Source organism: Lepidochelys kempii, chromosome 1 (genome assembly GCF_965140265.1).
Source record: "Lepidochelys kempii isolate rLepKem1 chromosome 1, rLepKem1.hap2, whole genome shotgun sequence".
NCBI classification, from domain to species: Eukaryota; Metazoa; Chordata; order Testudines; family Cheloniidae; genus Lepidochelys; species Lepidochelys kempii.
In genome coordinates this window covers 274,795,130-274,817,314 of record NC_133256.1, presented here as the reverse complement: position 1 = coordinate 274,817,314, position 22,185 = coordinate 274,795,130, and the positions used below count along the sequence as shown (strand labels likewise).

The window sequence follows — 22,185 nt, the reverse complement described above, 5'->3', positions numbered from 1 at the left end:
GTCTCAGTTTCTCTTTTCTGAGCCCCTTCTACACAATCAAATTGAGTGAAAGACAAAATACCCATGCTGGAGATCTCCTTTATTAAAGCTAAATAAACTTGAAATAAAATTCTCTCCCTTTGGGTTCAGGGGTTGCACATCCCTCCTCCTTGGAGCCTGTGGTTCTCAGTCCTGGCCTCTAGTCTCTCCCCTTGTGCTCAGGGGGTGCCACAACCCTCCTCTTGGGGCCTGTGGTTTTCTGGGAGTGCCTCTCTCTTAGGAGTGCGTCTCCTTCTGTGAGCACCTCTCTGCAACCGAGTCCTAATGCTCTTTTATCAGGCTGCCTAGATAGGCTTGTTTCCCTTAAATCAGTTCATCAAGGTAGCCTGGGCCCAGACTCTCCTTAAATGGGCTCAGTAACCCCAGTGATAATGCCCACATATCTTTTTGTTTTAGAGTTATTTGCAGGTACAGCAACATATATAATATAACTGTCAGAGCAAATTGTTTTGGAGACTCAGAAAACTAGTATTCAGTTTCACAGAATGTTTTATTATTCAGCTAGTTAATGAGTAAGTGTTCAATACTTTAGTCTGTATGTCTTTGTAGTATAAATATCATAACCAAGACTACAAACAATGCACAAATGTATCAAGACATAAATTCACATATGTTATGCAGTACACAGCAGGCAGCTATATCCGTTGGGATATTTTCTATCTCAACACATAAATTACACTATATCACAGTAATTGTTATATTTTAGGGCCTGAGCCAAAAATCATTGATTTTAATGGGAGTCTTTCCTTTGACTTGAAGGGTCAGATTAAAGTAGAGGTTCCCAAACTCTGGCATGCATACTCCTGGGGGTATTCAAGACATCTCTGGGGGGTATGCAGGAAAAATTGTGTAATGGTGGATTTTATTTATTAATTACTTTATGTATTACATTTTCATAATGGGCTTCGCAGACAAATCTTTAAAACTCTGGGAATTTGTTATATAAAATATGGTAGTTAATTTACTTCAAGATGTACCAATGAGAACACAGGTACACAAAGACACTGATGTACAGAGTCCTCACCCAGGGCCAGATTTCCAATTAGGCACAGTAGGCACATGCTTAGGGGTGCCAGCATTCTAGGGGCACCTTACCTCTCTAAAATTGTGTGCAACACAAAGGTCAGCTGTAGGCAGGGGGCACTGAAGATGTTGTGCCTAGGGGTGCGTAAGGTGTAAATCCGGCCCTGTCCTCACCTCCAATCACCGTACACTGCGGGTTCAGTTGCCCAGCAACTGTCCAGTCTAACTTAGCTCAGAATTTAGGGGGTTTTTTGGTTGTATATGTCGCACTATAACTATATCTGTACATAACAGTGAAATATGGACAAATGGCTAAAGACTGGTAGTGTTAAGAAGAACACACAAAGTATCAATGATGAGAAGGGCAGGGGTACATGGGCAGCTTCTAGATCTGGAAGGGGGTACACAATAAGAAAAGTTTGGGAACCTCTGGATTAAAGAATTATTAGATAATTCATTCAATATAACAACACCAAAAATCTTTATTCCTTTTGTGAAATTTTATTCTTCTTGATGTTTTTAAACAGCAATGCACCTAGTGTGAACAGGAGGACCTGAAAAAAGGAAGAAACAATGGGTTAAAAATTAAAGCAGGTCAGTTTTTTATGCTCATTCATATCTAAATTTAATCTGTTGCAGTTTAGAGGCCAGATCCTGCTCCCATTGATGCCACAGTAGGCAGAACAACAGGAGAGATAGACCAGTGGTTAGAAATGCTAACATAGGACTTAGAAGACCTGGGTTCAGTTCCCTATCCCTTTCCTAAGCTTCTTGCGTGACCTTACCCAGATCATTTGGTCTTTCTCTGACTTCGATCCCCCTCTGTAAAATGGGAATAATAGCACTTTCCTACCTCATGGAAGTGTGTTATGAGGCTAAAGACATAAAAGACTGTGAGGCACTATGGGAATGGCGGATAAATAATGTAAATTTTGCCATAAACTTCATCTGCCCCGAAAACACACCAATTGGAAGAGATGGTGAGCAGAACAGAAAATCCTAATAGTAAAATAATAAAATATCTGACAGAGAAAAGAATCCAGCAGAATATACCTGCAGATCAACATGCTGCTCACAGATCAATTCCTTAAAGGGCTGTATGTCAGAAGAGATGGATAAATCAGTTCAGTCAGAATATGAATTAGTCTGTACCACATCCCAGTACTTAATATAAATAAACCCTAAACCTTTTTTTTATTACTAATTTGGCCAACACTGATAATGGGGAATTCCACTGACCTTCCAATATATGACAGTAGAACAATAAAAGTCTATGGAGATACAGAGTTAGATTCTGCTCTCAGTCTCAGTATAAAACTGAGATAACTGAGTTTCCGACTCAGTGATTTGGGGTCTGAGCCAACTTCCTTTGTGCTCCAACAATTTCCATTGGTGGCAGTGGGACTTTGGGGTGCCTTTGGAATTCAGGGTGAGTCTTTGTTGTAATTAGACACAAATTTTGTTTTGTTTTTGCAGAGTTTATAACTTGTTTGTGATATACTTTTCTCATAAATTTGAGAATGAATTTTCTTCCTCGCGTAACTTTGTGCTGTTTGACTTAGTGCACATGTATCAATTATTAATAATAATTAGGAGGAGGAGAAAGAGTATGGTATCATCTCTCAACCCCAGTAATGGACCAGGACCCCACTGTGCTAGATGCCGTACAAACACACAACAACAAGATTGTCCCTGCCCCAAAGAGCTTACAATCTCTGTAACTGACTGTAACTGAAGTCTTCACTGCTCTGGGCATAGGCGTGGGAAGTAGCAGTGTGGGGGGTGCTGCAGCACTCCCAGGTTTTATGGAGGGCCGGTGGCCCCATGCCCTGCTCACCAGTTGCTGGGGTGTTTCCCATGCCTATGCCCTGCTCCTGGCCCTCCGCCCGCCCTCAGCTCCCCAACCCCTCATCTCACCTGGAGCTCGGGTCCTGGCCATCCCCAACTGCCGCTCCCAGGCCTCTGCTCCTGGGGCCTGCCCCACTTCTAGCCCCACACCTGAAGCTCTGCTCCTGGGACCCCAGCCACCAGCCCCGCTCCCCAGCTGCTGGCCCCATGCCCGGCCCCACAGCTGGGGTTCTGTTCTTGGCCCTGCACATGGGGTCCAGCCTCCTGGCCCCTGCCCGGAGCTCCGCTCCTGGCCCCACACCTGCCCCCAGCTGTGGCCTTGGCCCCTTTACCCCTGTCTCGGTCCCCCCTCCTGGACACACAGCCCTGCTTCCAGCCTCAGGACGGGGTGGGGACAGACAGGAGTAAGGGGGCTGGCTTTAAGCACCCTCACTACTAAAAATGTTGCAGCGCCACTGGCTCTGGGAATACTGTTTCTGAGGCTATGTCTACACTAGAGACCTTACAGCAGCACAGCTGTACCAATGCAGCTGCACCACTGTAAGATCTCTCGTGTAGCTACTCTATGCTGATGGCAGAGAGATCTCCCGCCGGCATAATTAAACCACCCCCAACAAGCGATGGTAGCTATGTCAGTAGGAGACGCTCTCCCACTGACATAGAGTTGTGCACGGTACCACTTATGCCACCGGCGAAACTTCTGTTGCTCATGGGAGTGTTTTTTTCACACCCCTGAGCAACAGAAGTTTTGCCAACATAAGTGGTAGTGTAGACAAGCCCTTAATTACCAAAACCACCAATAAATAGAGACTTATCTTGCTCCCGTTGAAGTTAATAGAACTTCCTACATGATTTTAATGGGGCAGGGTCATGCCCATAGAACACTAAACTTATCTTTGTGGGTCCCACTAGTTTGTCAATATTTTCTTATTTTAAAAAAAAGCAAGTACTCTTACCTCTACAGTAAGCAGTGCAATATTAATTGCAATTAAGGCCAAAGTGTTGTTTTCAAACCACATTTTAATATACTCGTCACATCCCTAGGCAAAAGCAGATGAATAGTTATTAACTGCAAAATTATTTTTGATTCCTGGATTCAGACTGCATGTTTATAACATGTCCCTTTTCAAATTTTATGCAACAACTTCCTACCAGGGATTTACGGGTTCTGCTACTTACTCATCAGAAGGCAAAGTCACATTAGTGTATAATGCTGAGAGTTGGGCCCAAAACATTTTCAAGTGGTTTTTTTAAAATGTTTAAACCAATTTTTAAAAGTAAATGACTGAATTAGTTACCTTTTCACCCAAAAGTACTGGGACTAATGGCTGATCTAAGGGGAAATTTGCTTTTGTAAAAGCATATTGATGGATCCTCATTCAAGCATCCAATCACTCTACAATTGGATACTTAAAAGGGTATGTTTAGCTATTGCAAGTTTACTGTGATTCCCACTTATTATTCATCTCAGGATGGATTTATCTGTCTTCTGGATCATTGTTTGTGTTTGTTATACCAGTCACTTCAATAATTAATAAACTGTTATATAGGAAACAAGCTGAAAAGTAAAGAAAGTTCATTGTTACTGCAAGGAAAAGGTATTGTGCAGGTCTCACACTAATATAAACTTCCAATCTCCATGTCTTTTCCTCTTTCCACTTCCCTGATTTTGAATAACAGTATGTGTACATATTCAGAAATCTTGGAATAGTGTAAAGAATAAAGTTTTTTTAGATTAGGACTGCTCAAAGATTTTCTGTTGAACTGTTTTCCAACAGCAAATTGGATTTTTGATTAAATGAAAATTTTCATGAAGAGTTCTGTTTTTCTTGAATTTGGGGATGAGGGGGTTTCTAGGAAAACGGAAAACCAAAAAAGGATTTCTCTTGTTTTTGACTGAAAGCTTTCAGTCTCTGGCAGTTTTCAAATAAAACACTAATTAGTTTCAGTTGTCAAACCATAAATATATAAATAAAAATATCTGGTTTTGAGCCATTTGCTTTTTTGACAAAAAGTCTAAATTTTCCATGGGGGAAATAATGCTCTAATATATAGATGAGAAAATATGTCTCTATATCCCATTAAATGACCTGCTATCAGAGTTAATTCATTGCAACAACAGGGGACAGTACCAACTTGATGTGAAAAGAGTGAAATCATAGAATATCAGGGATGGAAGGGACCTCAGGAGGTCATCTAGTCCAACCCCTTGCTCAAAGCAGGACCAATCCCCAACTAAATCATCCCAGCCAGGGCTTTGTCAAGCCTGACCTTAAAAACCTCAAAGGAAGGAGATTCTACCACCTCCCTAGGTAACACATTCCAGTGCTTCACCACCCTCCTAGTGAAAAAGTTTTTCCTAATATCCAACCTAAACCTCCCCCACTGCAACTTGAGACCATTACTCTTTGTTGGCTGCTAGTTCCCTTTCCGTTGAAATTCAAGTTGCTGATTAGTATCTACAAACTCCTCAATGATCTGGGTCCTATTTGTTGCTGAAAATCTCTTTTTTTTCATGCCATGCCATTCCAAAATATCTATGATTGACATAAGGTGCCTTCGGCTGATTGTCTGAAGAATATTGCCCAAGAGCATAGGATTATGGTATTCACTTTGGATCCTGCGCCTCTCGAATTTTTTCCCAATGTAAGGTTATATGCGATCAACTCTGGGTGTTCTTAGGAAGTATGGTAAAATGTATCTGTTTGCTCCAGCTTTCTAATAACAGCAATCTGATGGCCCTAAACAAGCTTGTCCTTCTCTTTTATAATTAGATAGTTCTGATCTATCAGGTTCTCAGATAATATGCTTCTTATTTTTCTGCTTGGGATTCTTTCATTCTGTAAAGTGCATGCAGATGTTTTGGTGAAAGACAACTCCTAAATAGGTGAATACACTGCTGGCATGATACAAGTAACAACAAAGCTAACAATTATGTGTTGCCAGAGCTTTTATGTTATATTCTTCACTCCTTTTCTGTAGCATAGCTGTACTTGCACTCAGCACAAAATGGTGGACGGCAACAACTTTAGTACCGCACAAGCTACCGGTAAATGTTCTCTCATGACTGACTCACTCTGTGATGCTCCCAGCTCCTGTTATCCTGAGATCTCTGCCTTGATCTAGAGTTTCCTGTGTGGTAGACTCCGAAAAAGTAACAACCACGCCAGCAGCCTGCTCAAGAATGTCTTTGCTTTAATTATGAAGATCATTACTACTGTTTCAATTTTTTTAAAGGCACTTATAGTTTAATTAAGATTTGGAAAGAGTTTTCAAAGGTTAATTTAGGGTATGTCTACACTAGAAATGTAAGTTGATCTATATTAGATCAACTGATAGCCACTGCAGTAGTTACTGTGGTGGTGCATGTCCACACTACCCTACTTGAGTTGGTGGGATGCGCCCTCACCAGGAGCGCTTCCACAGACCTAAGAGAGGCAGTGTGGGGAGCTGAAAGCCTGGTCTCTCAGCTCCCTGCAGCAAGCCCAGATGCCCCACAAGCTCTGGGGCTCCTGATAGGCTCTCCCCCCCACTCCCTGTTCCCCGCCAGGAGTCGGGGGGAAACCACCAGGGGCTTCTTGCCTCCCCGTTTTCTGCCAGGAGTGCTGGGGCGTCGGGGGGGGGAAGCCACTTGGGCTTCTCACCCCAGCTCCCAACCAGGAATTCTCACCCCAGCTCCCAGCCAGCAGGGGGTCCACTCTCACCCAGCTCCCAGATGATAGCAGGGTCCAGCCACCTCCAGTGGAGCGAGGGGCAGCTGGGCTTTAGCTGTCCAGCTTTTTTATCAATTTCATGGCTTCTGCCTCACTTTGACCTAATTGTGTAGAGTAGACCAGACCTAAGTTATCAAAGCTAGCTACTGTGTTCACTCAGGTGAAATAAAGTTGCTTATTCCTTACTTTAATGTACACTTCATTCTCGGGGGCATCACAAAACCATTCCTTCCTATTAGATTTTGTACATGAACATGGGACGTGATTTGTGTGTTCTTTATTTTCATTCTCTTCCCAGTCTGTAAAATTGTGTCTTCCACAGCATTCCAGCTGGAAAAAAAAAGATCCTGTACTTTTAATGCCAAAACAAATAAAGAACGACACACGGTGCCCCCAAGGTAGACAGAATTATAGTACAATAAGAGATATTAGTAATAATGTCAGTGATGTAGTTTATTTTTTAAAAATATGGTTTATATTGTCTCACCATCCTCTATCATGTAAGAATCAATCTCTTTTCCAAAACAGCCATTGCATATATTTGTAATATGCAATGGCATGTATGGAATGTTCATTTTACATGTGTATATTAGGAGAGGAATATGTTCTTAAAATGTATATTTGAAAGGAATTTCTATTTGTGGCACTAGGGTCATGACAGAACTACTAAAAATGTAAACTGGATATGTTGTTATCATGTTTTTATTCCAGGACAAATGCCAAACATTTGGACCACCACACTCAGCCTTCATCAAGGTTTAAATGTGAGCTAAGAAAACATTCACTTTATAAACTGTTGTTTATTCAGTCAAGCAGTAGAGGCACCAAACTGACAACAGGCCAGGCCACAGTGAAATACTACCAGAAAGAAAAGAGAAAAATCTGTAAAAATAGCAAAGGAAATGGAGTGCATTTCCATAATTAGGGCCAGATTTCTAAGGAGTACAGGTCTGATTTAGCCACCTCTATAAGAGCAAGATTTTCCAAAGCACTCACAACTCAGCAGCTCTTATGGTGGCACAGTAAGATTTTTAAGAGCTCAGCTCCCAACATGCTGAGCTCTTTTGAAAACCTGGCCATTTACCTAAATGAGAGTGGAGCTCTTTTGACAATCTAGCCCTAAGGTCTTCATTTTAGGGTTAGCACTTGGCAAAAAGCTAACTACTATCACAAAATCCCATGGGGTCAGCTCTAGGCATCCTTCCCAAAAACCTGTTTGAATATCAGTGGTAGAACTGTTTGGAAAACTGAATTTCTGCCCTAGGGGAAATTCTAATATTTCAACATTTGTTTTCATCCTAAAACAGCATGAAAAGTTGAAATATCAAAAAAATTTAAAAAAAAAACGAAAAGAAAAGAAGAAACAATTCTGAAAAATTTCAATTTGGAAATGTCTATATATTTTTTATGTCATTTTTGACACTTCACAATATTGATTCAAAATGTTTCAGGTTGAAATGTCAATTCAAAAGGAAATGTACTGTTTAGAATTTTCCTGTTGAAAAATCAGATAATTTAGTCAAAAATGACATTTTCCTAGAAAAAAAATTTTCAATGAAAAACCTTATTTTGCTGGAAAAACTTATCAAGCAAAAAGCTGTGAAATCTTAGGTTGTGTTTTTCTAACAATTGTTGATGACATCACACAAGAGCTGGAAGCAGAGCGGGGAATGCTGTCTTAGTTTATGATGATGATGTCACAGCACCAGCTGTTGCTGAAATCAGAACTTTGCAACTCAGAGAAGGAAGAACAGATTTTCAAAGAATGTTTGTTTTAAAATGTATCTGCAATGCAAATTAACTTGTAATTGCAAGGGTAGATACTGCTGTGAATTATTTGGGATCATAAATCATTGCCTATCATTTGTAAAGAACTTTGTAGGTCACCTTTTAAGCAATTTATCTCATGGAAAATGATGCTGCTATTAAGGACTTCTAACAAAGGAAACTGTTCATGTCTCACCATGTAATGAAAATGTTTATGAATGCTCTGAAATATTAGTAATAAAATGTTGATATGCAGGACTAATGTGGCTTTAAGTTGCCTGTGGCAGTCGGGGCTGGTGAAGAGAAATATAGCACCAGCAGGTGTTCTCACATGCACTTGGACACTATGGTGATGAGTATGGTATAATGCATTGGAGAGATCGGCATTGCCCCTGAGGAAGGCACATGACAATTCCCTTGTGATTGCTGCAACAGTGTGACTCCAACTATACCCTCTTACAGGATACAGTTTTCAATCCTCTCCATGCTGGGACACCTTCATTAGACAATGTACATGGGGTTGAGGCCATGGCCACATCCTGCCCACATCCTTTGTAGTTATTAGCGTTGGCCAAGGCATTAGAGAATTCTTGCCCTTATGCTCAGGGGCCTAATTAGGCCAGGGGCCTACAGTGACCGGAACTGTGCCTGCCCCTGCACAGGGTGGCAAAGCAAGGGGTGTGGGGGAGAGGCCTTTTGCACATCTGCAGAGCTAGCCCTATCAACCTCATTGACATCCAGGTTTTCCGTTAAAGAGTAGTATTACCTCTGACACCAGCTGCCATGCTATATAAGCCTGTGGCTAAACAACAGTTTTTCAGTCAGTGCTTTATGACATAAGACTTTTCATGTGATAAAAGGTGATAGAATATTTCTGGAGTGGTGATTTTTCAATTTTCTGCTTACAGTCTGCTGCACAGCATTCAGAATATTCCACTCGTGTTCTCTTCCAGTCAGATTTTTGTTCCCATAGTTAGAAATAACGGCATCAATTCTGTCATTCCACAGAATCTGGACCTGTTAATACAGAGCATTTACCGTACACACTGGATGATTGAAAATAAACTGCTCAAAATACTGTATTATTAGTATACAGAGGCCCCAACTGAGATCAAGGCCTCATTATGCTTGGTAGTGAGAAACAGTCCTTGTGCTGAAGAACTTTAGTCAAAATAGACAACATAGGTAAAAGGTGGGAAGGGAAACTGAGGTACAAACTTGAAATGACTTGTTAGAGATCACACAGCGGGTCAAAGGCAGAGACAAAATCATCCTGATCTCCTGTCTCCCACTACAGTGCCCTATCCACTAGACCATGTTGCCTCTACTATGTCTTCTTAGAGTTCTGATGAAAGAACGTGTATGTCAGCAATGTGTTGTATACTCTGGTTTCATGAAAAGGCTCAGGGAACTGAAACCTGGACATTTCTGTTATGGAAGGAGGCCTTCAGTGTTTCCACTTTTGGGAAAGGGGATACTGCAGTCTGTGTTTTTTCTTTTACTGACATTCTGCTTTCTCCAAGGGCCACCTGTGAGCAGTGTTGCTTTGGCCTCTTTACCATATATAAGAACACGGCCATGGCAGCAGCAGAAAAGAAGAAAGCAAAGATGAACAAAGTGGTCCAGTGTAACAGCAGCCTCTAGGGCATTGCGGTGACAGATCACAGGGAAAAGTGTGGCTGCACAGAGGGCATGAGTATCATATGATGACATGCTGTAGGTCATAGAAACATTTCATTACAATGCAAGCAAATGGTAAGTCTCTCTCTGCTACCCCACCCCAATTAGCCTATTCATTCTGCAGACATGGCTGGAAGCTCTGCATTGTGAATGATAGCATGTTAGTGTAATTTATTATAATACCAGACCAGCATTATAGTCAGGATGAGATAAAATTGTATTTCGTTTACTGCTATCTTTAAAATAACACACACATGAGTGAGTGCGTGCGCACACACACACACACACACACACACACACACAATTCAGAATATATCGTATCTGTTCAAATATTCCAATACAGAAAATTATTCTGTGACAGGCAGAACTCAGTCAGCATTCATTACTGGTTAAGAGGCAAATTCTGGTGCCACAGAGAGACCCAGATGCAGCAGAACAGATGCAGTTCTACTGTATAGTGTGGTGATAGGAGCTGGCTTTGGAAAACCTGCACAAGAGCCTGCACCCCCCTGTGCATGCTGAGCCTTGCTTCATGGGGACTCCATTTGCATTCCGATGCAATAGAGTTTAGGGAGTATGGCCAGGAGAGGGAGGGGTCAGGACTGCTGTACAGAACCACCAATTACTGCCCTCCATAGAGCAGCAATGCTGAAGTAAAGTGCGTAAACTACTATATGAAGGTACAAAACAGTGGAGTATCAGGCCAACAGCTTTGCACAATCTGTAGCTGCTGCTTCCTATTGTTAAAAAAAATGAAGGTATGTAGGAGTCAATGGCAGATGCTGGGGAGAGAGGTGTGTCCTAAACCCCAACCCTTGCAGAATTAGGCAGCTAGGTCTGGGATGCAGGGAGGTGCCTATTTCTGCTCGTGATTCACAGCTAGTAAGCGTCTCCTGGAGTCAGGTTCCTAAGCCATTTTTTCAAGAATAGCAGCATTGCACATCTAACTCCACACAAGAAGGCTGGGGGTGGGGGGCAGAGAAATGAGACAGGCTAGGGGACACCTCCTTTAGTTCAGAGGTTAGGGAACTTACACACCATGGGTGTCAGAAGGGAAGAAAGAGGTTTCCCACCCTCTGTGTGCATGCCTTAACCACTAGACTACGGGATGCTCTGATGTGGGGCTCGCAGATGCCTTGTCTACACTAAAGGGAAAAGTCAATCTAAGCTATGCAATTTGAGTTACATGAATAGCATAACTCAAATCGACGTATATTAGATCTACTTACTGCAGGGCCCCCACTACACAACATCAATGGGAGACACTCTCCTGTCAACTTCCCTTACTCTTCTTGATCTGGTGGAGTACAAAAGTCGACGGGAGAGCGATCAGCCATTGATTTAGTAGGTCTTCACTAGACCCGCTAAATCGACTACCGATGCATCAATCGCCACAGCGTAGACAAGCCCTCCATCTCTTTGGTTGAAGACTTTCCACCTTGTATTAAACAATATGCATAGGGCCAGCAAATGAGTGAGGATAACTTGATAGCCCAGTGGGTAAAGCATTCACCTAAATGACGGGCAACCCACATTCAACTCCCTGCTTGTTAGGTGGGGAGGGATTGAAATGGCATCTCCCACATCCCAGGTGAGAACTGTAGCCACTGGGCTAAAGGTCACAAAAGAGGTGTGAGTTAGGCATGGACCACTTTGGGGCCTGACTCCAAAAGAGGGTTCCCAGCTGTGGACTGCAGACCGTGGTAGGTGCCTCTCTGCAGCCCAGACTTAGGCACCTATCTGCCTGATAGGGGCAAGGCTTAGGTTACATCCATCTCATCAGCATCTGGTGTTGAGTAGCTTAGGTGGCACCTCGCCTACCATGCTCATAGTTGTGGATCCCATTCTCAGGCACCTATCTCTCCCTGTGCATTGTAAAGGAGCCTATGTGCCTAACCCAGCATTTGTGGATTCCAGTGATTTTCAAGGAGCCTAAAAGTTAGGTGTTGCAACACTTACTGTTGTAACATCTAAATCTTTTGTGAGTTTAGGTGCCTACAGGTTTAGACTGCAGCTGAGCAGCGGTTTTGTGGATTGCAGTGGTACCTAAATCTGGGACTTGGGTGCCTAAGTCTCTTTGTGGATTTGGGCCATAGTCATCACATAGAATTTTTGCATTCACAGACATGCTGGCTGTGCTTGCATTTAAAATAGAACTTAAGTTGACAAATAGTGTAATTAATTCATATATTTTACATGTCATGGTAACAATTACTGTTGCTACAAATTGCAAGATAGATGCAGTTCTTACATAGTGGTTAATTATATCATTCATGTTATAAAGCTCATTACATAAGCTAATTGTCTAATTTCAGCATAATTCTTTTATTATTCTTTAAAAATACATTAATTCCCCATTAACAGCCATTAGAATTTTACAAAAGGTCTAGCAGTGGCAGTGCTAATGTATTGTACATTACCTACACTTCTTATATTTCATAAGAGAAAATACCTTCTGTCATGTGAACTACTTTAGGACCATCCCATCTAACACAGTTCCATATTTTCCCCCACCCAATCATTATCTTGCAGAAACATGTGTTCTATGTGGTCTTTAATTCAGCCTATATGTTCCCTCTAAACTGGGATAATACAATCTGAACTATAGCGCTACGGTCATTGTTTACACAGTCTTTGCTTGGACAGTGGGATTAAATACTTGGTACACGGAAGCCTGCCCCTTTAAGGGACAATGGGACTTTTGCCTGTCAGCACCGCACCCCGCTTCACCTGTGCTGGGTATTGAATTTAAGAGGAAGGAAGTGCAGTTGTGGGCAGCTGGCTGGAGAGGTGGGTATAAATCAGGCAGAGGTTAAGGAGTGGCTGTTCAGGAAATAGCAGGGAGCAACTCAAAGGAGCCCAGGAGGGTGAGATGGAAATGAACCTGGAAAGAGCAAAAGCTCAGCCCTAGGGTGGGCAGAAGAGTGCCTGAAATTAAAGGAGAGAAGACAAACCCCTTGGGAAGGAGGGGAGCCTTTGGGTTTTAGATTTGGATTCCCCAGAAGGGGTGGACTCTTGTTAATGACTTAGTTGGAGGGCAAAATCACTGCAGCAAGTCAATGGCATGGCGAGAGCAGGCTGAAGATTGTGCGGGGAAACTGGGGTGGAAATGCTACATCTGCTGCTCTTGCTGCAGGGGGGTTCTCTGGGATGGTGAGTCATGTAACAATACCTGTGATTTTCTAAAGGCCAAATACCAACGCTGCTGGCCTGTACTGTGAGAAGTTGAATTTTATGGGGAAAGACCCCTAGCAGCAGCCAGAGGTGTGCCATGGATCCCCACCCTTCTGTCTCTTCCTTCCCACTTCTGTATGCAGCAGTGGATTCATCGGGGAGTTACGGGAATGTGGTGCCTTCCCGGATGTCTTGGCGTGGGGTAGCATCCAAGCTACCTGGTGGCTGGAAAGACAGCGAGTGAGCCTTCTCCCAGCCCAGCACCAGAGCTGGCTGGCATCTTCTAAATTGAGATATCAGCAGGAAGTGGGCCCATTAGCCCACAGTGAAAGGTAGTGGGGTGACACCTACTCAACCCACACTCACAAGCACCTGTATCCCTTTCAAGCTCCCCCTGGGCGGATCTATTGGTGCTACTGCTGACCAGAATATCCTTGGATCCTGCACAGGAGAAAGCTGTAAAGACAGTCTGTGGAGGAGGAGGTGGGGAATTAATTTGCATGAGAACCTTCCAAGTCTCCTTGGGTTCCAAGTGGCTCTGTGTCCCCTAATGTGTCAGCATGAGCATACTTGGGCATATTAAGTCCACTGCAGAGCTCCCATCTCAGTGCATAACATATCTCTGTACCCCCATAGGGATTGGCCCTTAATAATTTTAGCAACAATTTAAAATTAATAACAGGTCTATATGATAGAAAGTTTACATACCTCTTCTTTTCTTATATATATTAGCACTAGCATTGCAACTTGGACACCAAACAGCAGGACTATGAGTCCTGGATACTAAAAAAAAAAAAATTAAAAAAAAATATATAAATAAGAATTATTGCACAACAGAACATTGCATGGAAAGCTGCTTGCTCCATAAACTGAAATCTGATCAGCCATGCTTATTATTTAGATGTATTCCAATAAAAGTAAGGAAATATGTCTCTATAAAAGCAATCAGAGAGCACAATACATAGGTATCGCTGCTGCTGCCATTCAGGATTAGGCCACGGCTATATATACAGTGCTGCAGCGGCACGGCTGCACTGATACTACGGTGCATCTGGTGAAGACACTCTGTGCTTACGGGAGAAAGCTCTCATGTTGGCGTAAAACACCACCTCTGTGAGCAGCAGAAGCTATGTCAGAAGCTCTCCCGTTGACCTAGCGCTGTGCACAAAAGCATTTATGTCGGTGTAACTTATGTTGCTCAGCGGAGGGGGGGATATTCACACCCCTGAGTGACATAAATTTTGCCAAGATAGGCTGTAGCATACACATAGCCTTAGATATTAAGTAAGACACAAGTTGATGACACTAGATTTAAAGAGGAAGCTTTAACTTTTATTGAAATAATGAGCAAAGTTACTGGTAGGTAGCAGAGATGTTAAGCATCATAATTACAGAGTAGTTGCAGTATATAGTGCCATTCATCTTGAAAACATTGTGAAACACTTAGGGTGAAATCCAGGCTCCTTTGAAGTAAACTATTATTTATTGGTATTATCAAAACAGCTAGTAGCCTCCCGGCCCCCGCCACACAGCCCCCTGAACATTCCTCCGCACCCCCCCTTGGAGGGCATGACCAACAGTTTGGGGACCACTGTTATATGGGATGGTAAATATTTCAATTATTCCTTCTCTTCCTATGCTTGCAAGTCTTCACTTTCAGAAAGGCCATAAAGTGAGCACTGCTATCTCTGCTGAGCCTGTCCCTGCTAACATAAGTCAAACTGTGAGCCTGCTCTGCGGAGTCTGCTGTGCAGCACACAAGTGCTTCATTTCATCCACTGAAGCACTGCACTCAGGAGACCTGACTCCACAGAGCACCACAGCTTGCTGGGCAGACAGACTATTGTCAGCAGAAGGAACAATGGTTTAGAGCAGCGATTCTCAAACTGTGAGTCAGGACCCCAAAGTGGGTCATGACCCTGTTTTAAGGGGTTGCCAGGGCTGGCTTTAGACTTTCTGGGGCCCAGAGCTGAAGCCGAAGACTGAGCTTTGGCTTCCGTTAAGCTTCAGCTTCCGTTTAGCTTTGCCCCCCATCTGCCCGGAGCGGCAGGGCTTGGGCAGGCTCAGGCTTTGGTCCTCCCTCGTTGTGTTGTGTAGTAATTTTTGTTGTCAGAAGGGGGTCCCGGTGCAATGAAGTTTGAGAACCCCTGGTTTAGAGTGAAATCTGATTGCCCTGTTGAGGTTTTGTCTGAGGGAAAGGGACACTTTTTCTTGAACAGTTCCAAGAGCACAGGGAATACAACATGCAATAGCACTGCCAATTTACAACTGAAAACAGCATCAAGTAGTAAATTAAAGTCAACCAAATGTAAGGGTCTAAGTGAACTGAATGTATTCTCCCCTGACAGCTAGCTGGGATGGGGAGAGACTTCCGGAGCAAACTTTGTTTACATGAGCACACCTACTCTGCATAGATACCTGGCAGATAGAGCAGTATTGCTTAAAATAATCAACTTTGGCTGGTGTTGGGTTACTAATCACTCTACTATTGAGTGCAGGGGTAGTGAAATGCCGATACCAATGTTGTTGGCATTATTGTATGAATACAGAAAAGCAGGACTGTGCTTAACCTGTCTCAGATTAGGGGGTCACCCACAACTGATAGGACCTCCTTAAACTATGGTCTCAAATGCCAGAGCCCTGTGAAAGGCTCCCTAGGAGGCCCCAGACTGGTTTAACCTGTTCTTCCCCACTGTTCAAAGAAAGAACTAAACAGGCTTCATTAGGAGCCTCTTTGTTATTTTAAATGCTGAATCAGAGCTGAAATCAGTTGTGGTGGGACTGTGTTTCTGCCCACCCTGCAAAGAGCTGAAAATTACTAAGAGACTGATGTGCAGCAGTCATAGCAGAGAGACAGGTGGCTGACAGTTGGCCGGTGAATGAGCGAGGCAGTGAGCAGAATGAGAGGCTGGTGAGGCAGTAAGGAACCGTGGTTGGCGGGGTGGCCAGATGGCAAGGAGCAGCAGCTCGCGGGGCAGCCAGCCAAAGCAAGTGCTCAGCTGGCAGCACAAGCAAGGTGTCTTCTTCCCCAGGTGGGAGATGAACTCACACAGACGCACCTCTGAACCCCGAGTCCTCTCTGACCAAGCACAACCTCTGTGAGTAGGGTATGGTAAGGGAGCAGAGAGGGACACCGTTTCAGAGTAGCAGCCGTGTTACTCCGTATCCGCAAAAAGAACAGGAGTACTTGGGGCACCTTAGAGACTGACAAATTTATTTGAGCATAAGGTTTCATGAGCTACAGCTCACTTCATCGGACGCATGCAGTGGAAAATACAGTAGGGGGATTTTATATACACAGAGAACATGAAACAATGGGTGTTACCATACACACTGTAATGAGAGTGATCAGGTAAGGTGAGCTATTACCAGCAGGAGAGGGAAAAAAAAACTTTTGTAGCGATAATCAAGGTAGGCCATTTCCAGCAGTTGACAAGAACATATGAAGAACAGTAGGAGGGAAAAATAAACATGGGAAAATAGTTTTACTTTGTGTAATGACACATCCACTCCCGGTCTTTATTCAAGCCTAATTGAATGGTGTCCAGTTTGCAAATTAATTCCAATTCAGCAGTCTCTTGTTGGAGTCTGTTTTTGAAGTCTTTTTTTTGTAATATTGCCACTTTTAGGTCTGTAATCGAGTGACCAGAGAGATTGAAGTGTTCTCTGACTGGTTTTTGAATGTTATAATTCTTGACATCTGATTTTTGTCCATTTATTCTTTTATGTAGAGACTGTCCGGTTTGGCCAATGTACATGGCAGAGGGGCATTGCTGGCACATATCACATTGGTGGATGTGCAGGTGAACGAGCCTCTGATAGTGTGGCTGATGTGATTAGGCTTTATGATGGTGTCCCCTTAATCCTGCTTGTGGCATTCTCCCTAATTAATGTCAGGTGCCTTCCCTCCTTTCATGAAAAGTTTCTTTTCTACATTCAGACTCTGTGCTTGCGAGTGGGCAAGTATTGCCTCTCAGAGGCACCCATGGGTAGTGTGTAATTTTCTCAGCTCGAGTCGGGGCTCGAGTTGGTTCTTTGTTGCACTGATGAAAAGAAACCCCTAGATATTGAACCCAGCCCTGATTGCTGCTGGATCCATCTGGCAGAAGGGTTATACAAATAATCCAGTAAAATAATCTGGCCTGGTAGCAAAACTGACAATGCAATTGTTTTTTTCCAGTACTGTCACTGCAAGAAGAAAAGGAGTACTTGTGGCACCTTAGAGACTAACCAATTTATTAGAGCATAAGCTTTCGTGAGCTACAGCTCACTTCATCAGATGCATATCGTGGAAACTGCAGCAGACTTTATATATACACAGAGAATATGAACCAATACCTCCTCCCACCCCACTGTCCTGCTGGTAATAGCTTATCTAAAGTGATCATCAGGTGGGCCATTTCCAGCACAAATCCAGGTTTTCTCACCCTCCACGCCCCCACACAAATTCACTCTCCTGCTGGTGATAGCCCATCCAAAGTGACAACTCTTTACACAATGTGCATGACAATCAAGTTGGGCTATTTCCTGCACAAATCCAGGTTTTCTCACATCCCCCCCAAAACAAACTGTTTGTGTGTGTATGGGGGTGGGGGGGAGATGTGAGAAAACCTGGATTTGTGCAGGAAATAGCCCAACTTGATTGTCATGCACATTGTGTAAAGAGTTGTCACTTTGGATGGGCTATCACCAGCAGGAGAGTGAATTTGTGTGGGGGGGTGGAGGGTGAGAAAACCTGGATTTGTGCTGGAAATGGCCCACCTGATGATCACTTTAGATAAGCTATTACCAGCAGGACAGTGGGGTGGGAGGAGGTATTGGTTCATATTCTCTGTGTATATATAAAGTCTGCTGCAGTTTCCACGATATGCATCTGATGAAGTGAGCTGTAGCTCACGAAAGCTTATGCTCTAATAAATTGGTTAGTCTCTAAGGTGCCACAAGTACTCCTTTTCTTTTTGCGAATACAGACTAACACGGCTGTTACTCTGAAACCTGTCACTGCAAGGTGAACCTATACTGTTAAAAGGGTAGCAAGATCTACAGCATACTGTAATTCCACAAGGTGCTGCTATAAGTGGGTCTTTGCGGGAAGCAACCTTTATAGTCTGAAACTAAAAAGGAGTTTTACAAATTACTTCAGGGGCTAGAGGCATTTCCCCTCCCCCCCAGAAAAGAGCTTACTGATAATAAACTAAACTAATGTTGCAAATGTAGCTAATAGATAAAATTTTCAATGTTCTAACATTTTTAAACCCATATGCTTAATGCTCACTAGTATTGTGACTTGATAAAAGCAATTTGCTGCAGCTTATTCTCATCTGGTTATGTATTCTCTTATGCCACGCAGCTTCTTACATCATGATCTCTCATTTTATATTCACTCTCCTTATCTATTGCTGCAGAACTTCACATGTGACACAGGCATTTGGTAGAAAGTAAATAATAATATTGGGACACTCTGTTCCTGTAATATGTTCATTGACCGTGCTTTGCAAGTTAACATTTTAAATCTGGAGTCATTTTACAAGAATGTACTTACCAGAATTAGAAACCATCTGATTTCTTTAAAGCTTCCTAGGAATCCCAAGAATGAAATAAAAAAAAAGGATGAATCCAACACCAAGCAACATATAAGAAATATATGCTACCAAATGGCTTTCAACTGTGAGAAATGAAACAAAATGAATTCATAAAATGTGATTCTTTTTTTCTTGGTAACTTCCACTTCCACAAAACATCTGCCATCAAAACTTCTTCATTTTTAAAAATTCATTGTCCCAACTTTTTTAATACCATTGTTGAAAGACGGAATTAGTGAAGTCACCAAATGAAGTTATTACCTGCAATGCTAGATCTGGCTAAAGAGACAGAGGTCTGCTTTTCTCTTGATATTTCGCTAACTCCCAGTATTGTTCAGAGGAGGTATACACTCAGTGGTGAGCTGGAGCTGGTTCACACCAGTTCGCTAGAACCGGTTGTTAAATTTAGAAGCCCTTTGAGAACCGGTTGTTCCACGAAGGACAACCAGTTCTAAAAAGGCTTCTAAATTTAACCGGCCAAAAGTGGCACCTTAGGCGCCGACTCCATGGGTGCTCCAGCTGTGGAGCACCCAAGGGGAAAATTTGGTGAGTGCAAAGCACCCACGGGCAGCTCCCCACCCCACCCCTGGCCCCAGCTCACCTCCACTCTGCCTCCGCCTCCTCCCCTGAATGTGCCTCCCCGCTCTGCTTCTCCGCCCCCCAGGCTTCCCGCAAATCAGCTGTTTGCATGGGAAGCTGGGGCAGGCTGAGAAACAGGCCGCGGCTTCCCGCTCAGGCCCAGAGATGCGGAGGTGAGCTGTGGCGGGGGGCGTGAGGAGGGGCGCCCGCACCGCAGCAGGTAACCTGGGAGTGGGGTGGGGCGTGCAGGGGAACCAGCTCGCCTCTGCCACCCTCGGCCTGAGTGTGAAGCCGCCACCTGCTTCTCAGCCCTCCCAGGCTTCCTGCCGAACAGCTGATCTGCGGGAAGCCAGGAGGGGGGGAGGCGGAGCGGAGAAGCAGAGAGGGGCAGCGTGTTCAGCGGAGGAGACAGAGTGGAGGTGAGGTGATCTGGGGCTGGGCGTGGGGTTGGAAGCTGCCGGTGGGTGCTCTGCACCCACCAAATTTTCCCCGTGGGTGCTCCAGCCCCAGAGCACCCAGGGAGTCAGTGCCTAAGGTGCCACTTTTGATGTGATCAATGGTGGAGCGGCCGCTCCCCCTGCTCCCACCCCAGCTATGCTCCCCTGCCCCTAGGAGCCAGAGGGACCTGCCAGATGCTTCCTAGAAGTTGCCCCAGGTAGGCACCTCCGGGACTCCCCACCTTGCCCCCCGGCAGGTGCCTCTGGCTCTTAGGGGTGGGGTGAGCACCCACTATGGTGGCCCACGAGACCCTCCTGCCAGGTTCTGGGGGCAGTCAGGGGACAGGGGTGGGGGGTGGATGGGGCAGAGGTCCGGGGGGGGGTCATCAAGGAATGCGGGGGGGTTGGATGGGGCAGGAGTCCCGGGAGGGGCGGGGGTGGGCAATGACCCCCTCATGGGGTGAGGAGGGAACCCGTTGTTAAGTTTTGGCAGATCATCGCTGTATACACTCACATAGAAAGTAGTTCCATTTGTGAGAGTTCAGTCTGAAACCATAGTACAAGGAATTCTGGGACACCCAGAGTTGTCCAGCAGCACATCAGATGTAAACAAGGATATATATAGTAGAGTTGTGTGAACAGTTCATAATGAAACCAGAAGACACTCACCTGCTTATAAGTTTGTTGTGCTCTCAAAATTAATGCTAGATTCACAAACTCTTTGGGCATGGGTCCAGTCCTCCTTAACTGGAGGACCAGGACCAGGCTTCCATTTATATTTTATCATCTTTGTGGACATGAGAAGATGGTTGTGATTCCACCCTCCACCCCTCTACATTGTCAGTGTCTTGTGTCAGAATTACTTTACTGACTAGATGAGTTGTGGTTCTTTGTCACTCAGACAGGTCTTAAAGGTGTGGCTCCTCACAGGTGGGAAGGATCCTTATCTCAAGAAGTAATTCTGAGAGGGACTTCAGGAGTGTGGGTATGTGCTTCCTGCCCATGGGGAGAAGGCAAAATGGTTGGTGCTAATAATGCCAGCAGCAGGAGGGGAGCTGCCTCTATACTCTATTGCAGAAATAAGGAGATGGTGTTTTGTTCCTTAACTAACCTTGTTCTCATGTCATTATTCTGGGGACTTTGCCTAGCTGTGCCAATCCACTGACAAGTAGACCACAAGGTCACATAATGCTTTTCAGGAGAGAGCTTGCTTTCCTCCTCCCTATGTTAGATCTCTGGGGCTAACCTTTTAGACCACTCTCTGCCCCAAAGGCTGACATGGGAGGAGACATCTAAGGTGAACTCTTTCTTTCCCTTCTTCCATGTCTACAAGAAAGATTTTTGGACCTTTGTGACCTTCAAATCACCTCAGTGTTGATATCTGGGACAATGTAGTTGGCCCCTTCCTCCACATTCAGCCTTTGTGGAGGTGGTTGCTCTCCTCCGAGTCTACATAGGAAATAGCTTGTGAGTCCTTGAAGATCTTTCCTATTATTACAGGTGGGACAGGGGCTCAGACCTGGTCTATACCTAAACTTTAGGTTGACCTAGCTATGTCGGCTACATTCATACCCCTGAGAGATGTAGTTAAACTGACCTAAGCTCTGTTATAGATGCTGCTCAACGGAAGAATACCTCTTCAATTGCTGTTCTAAGGGTCTATGCTGTAGATTTCGTTCCCTCAGTTTGGCAATAGATTTGTCCAGTGAGGGACAACATAAATTACAGCAAAGTTAATTCATTGCATTTTAATCCAATGCTGCCACCTTGTGAAGAAATTCAATAATTATTCTGTTAGCTTGTATATGTTTTGCTAGTCATGGAATGCAGAAAAAAAAATCTATTTATAGTCACATAAAATAGTGAATAAATTGTTTCTGTCAATTAGAAGCCACACACCAAACATCATAAGCTTAAGACCTAAAACCTGAAAATAATGGTTTTTTTTAATTAATACAGTTGCTGAATAATATTTACCAAGTTATTTAACTTGTTAAAAATAAATCAAGATTCTTACCAAGAAAATTCCATTGAAGATGCTTAGAAAGTATTTTAGGATTAATATTTTATCTCTCGGTTTCATTCTCCTTCTTTTTCTGAGTTTTTAATGGCTTCTGAAAAAATAATTATTCATTCAACATAAATCACTCGTTCAGTATAATGAATGAGATAAGTAACTCCTTCAGTATATGTCTGAATACAGTTCTATAAGTGTAAATATTTAAAACTGCTATTTTGAGTTACAAAGTGGCATCATCATCAGAGGTGCCAAGATGATTGACACGTCAGGGCTGCCTTATAGCTGTGATCGGTCTTACATTTTCTTTTTCAGTCTTTTCTTTA

At 43.6% G+C, this 22,185-nt stretch overlaps 1 protein-coding gene across 1 annotated transcript; it reads right to left on the bottom strand.

Moving 5' to 3' along the window:
* Positions 1-1,544: 1,544 nt before the first annotated feature.
* TSPAN19 (tetraspanin 19) lies at positions 1,545-21,925 on the bottom strand. Its single transcript, XM_073338403.1, is given in 9 exon segments — positions 1,545-1,616; positions 3,867-3,950; positions 6,810-6,953; positions 9,297-9,407; positions 13,953-14,027; positions 18,787-18,849; positions 18,851-18,920; positions 21,699-21,769; positions 21,860-21,925. Coding segments are annotated over 9 exon segments (756 nt in total).
* Positions 21,926-22,185: the final 260 nt, after the last annotated feature.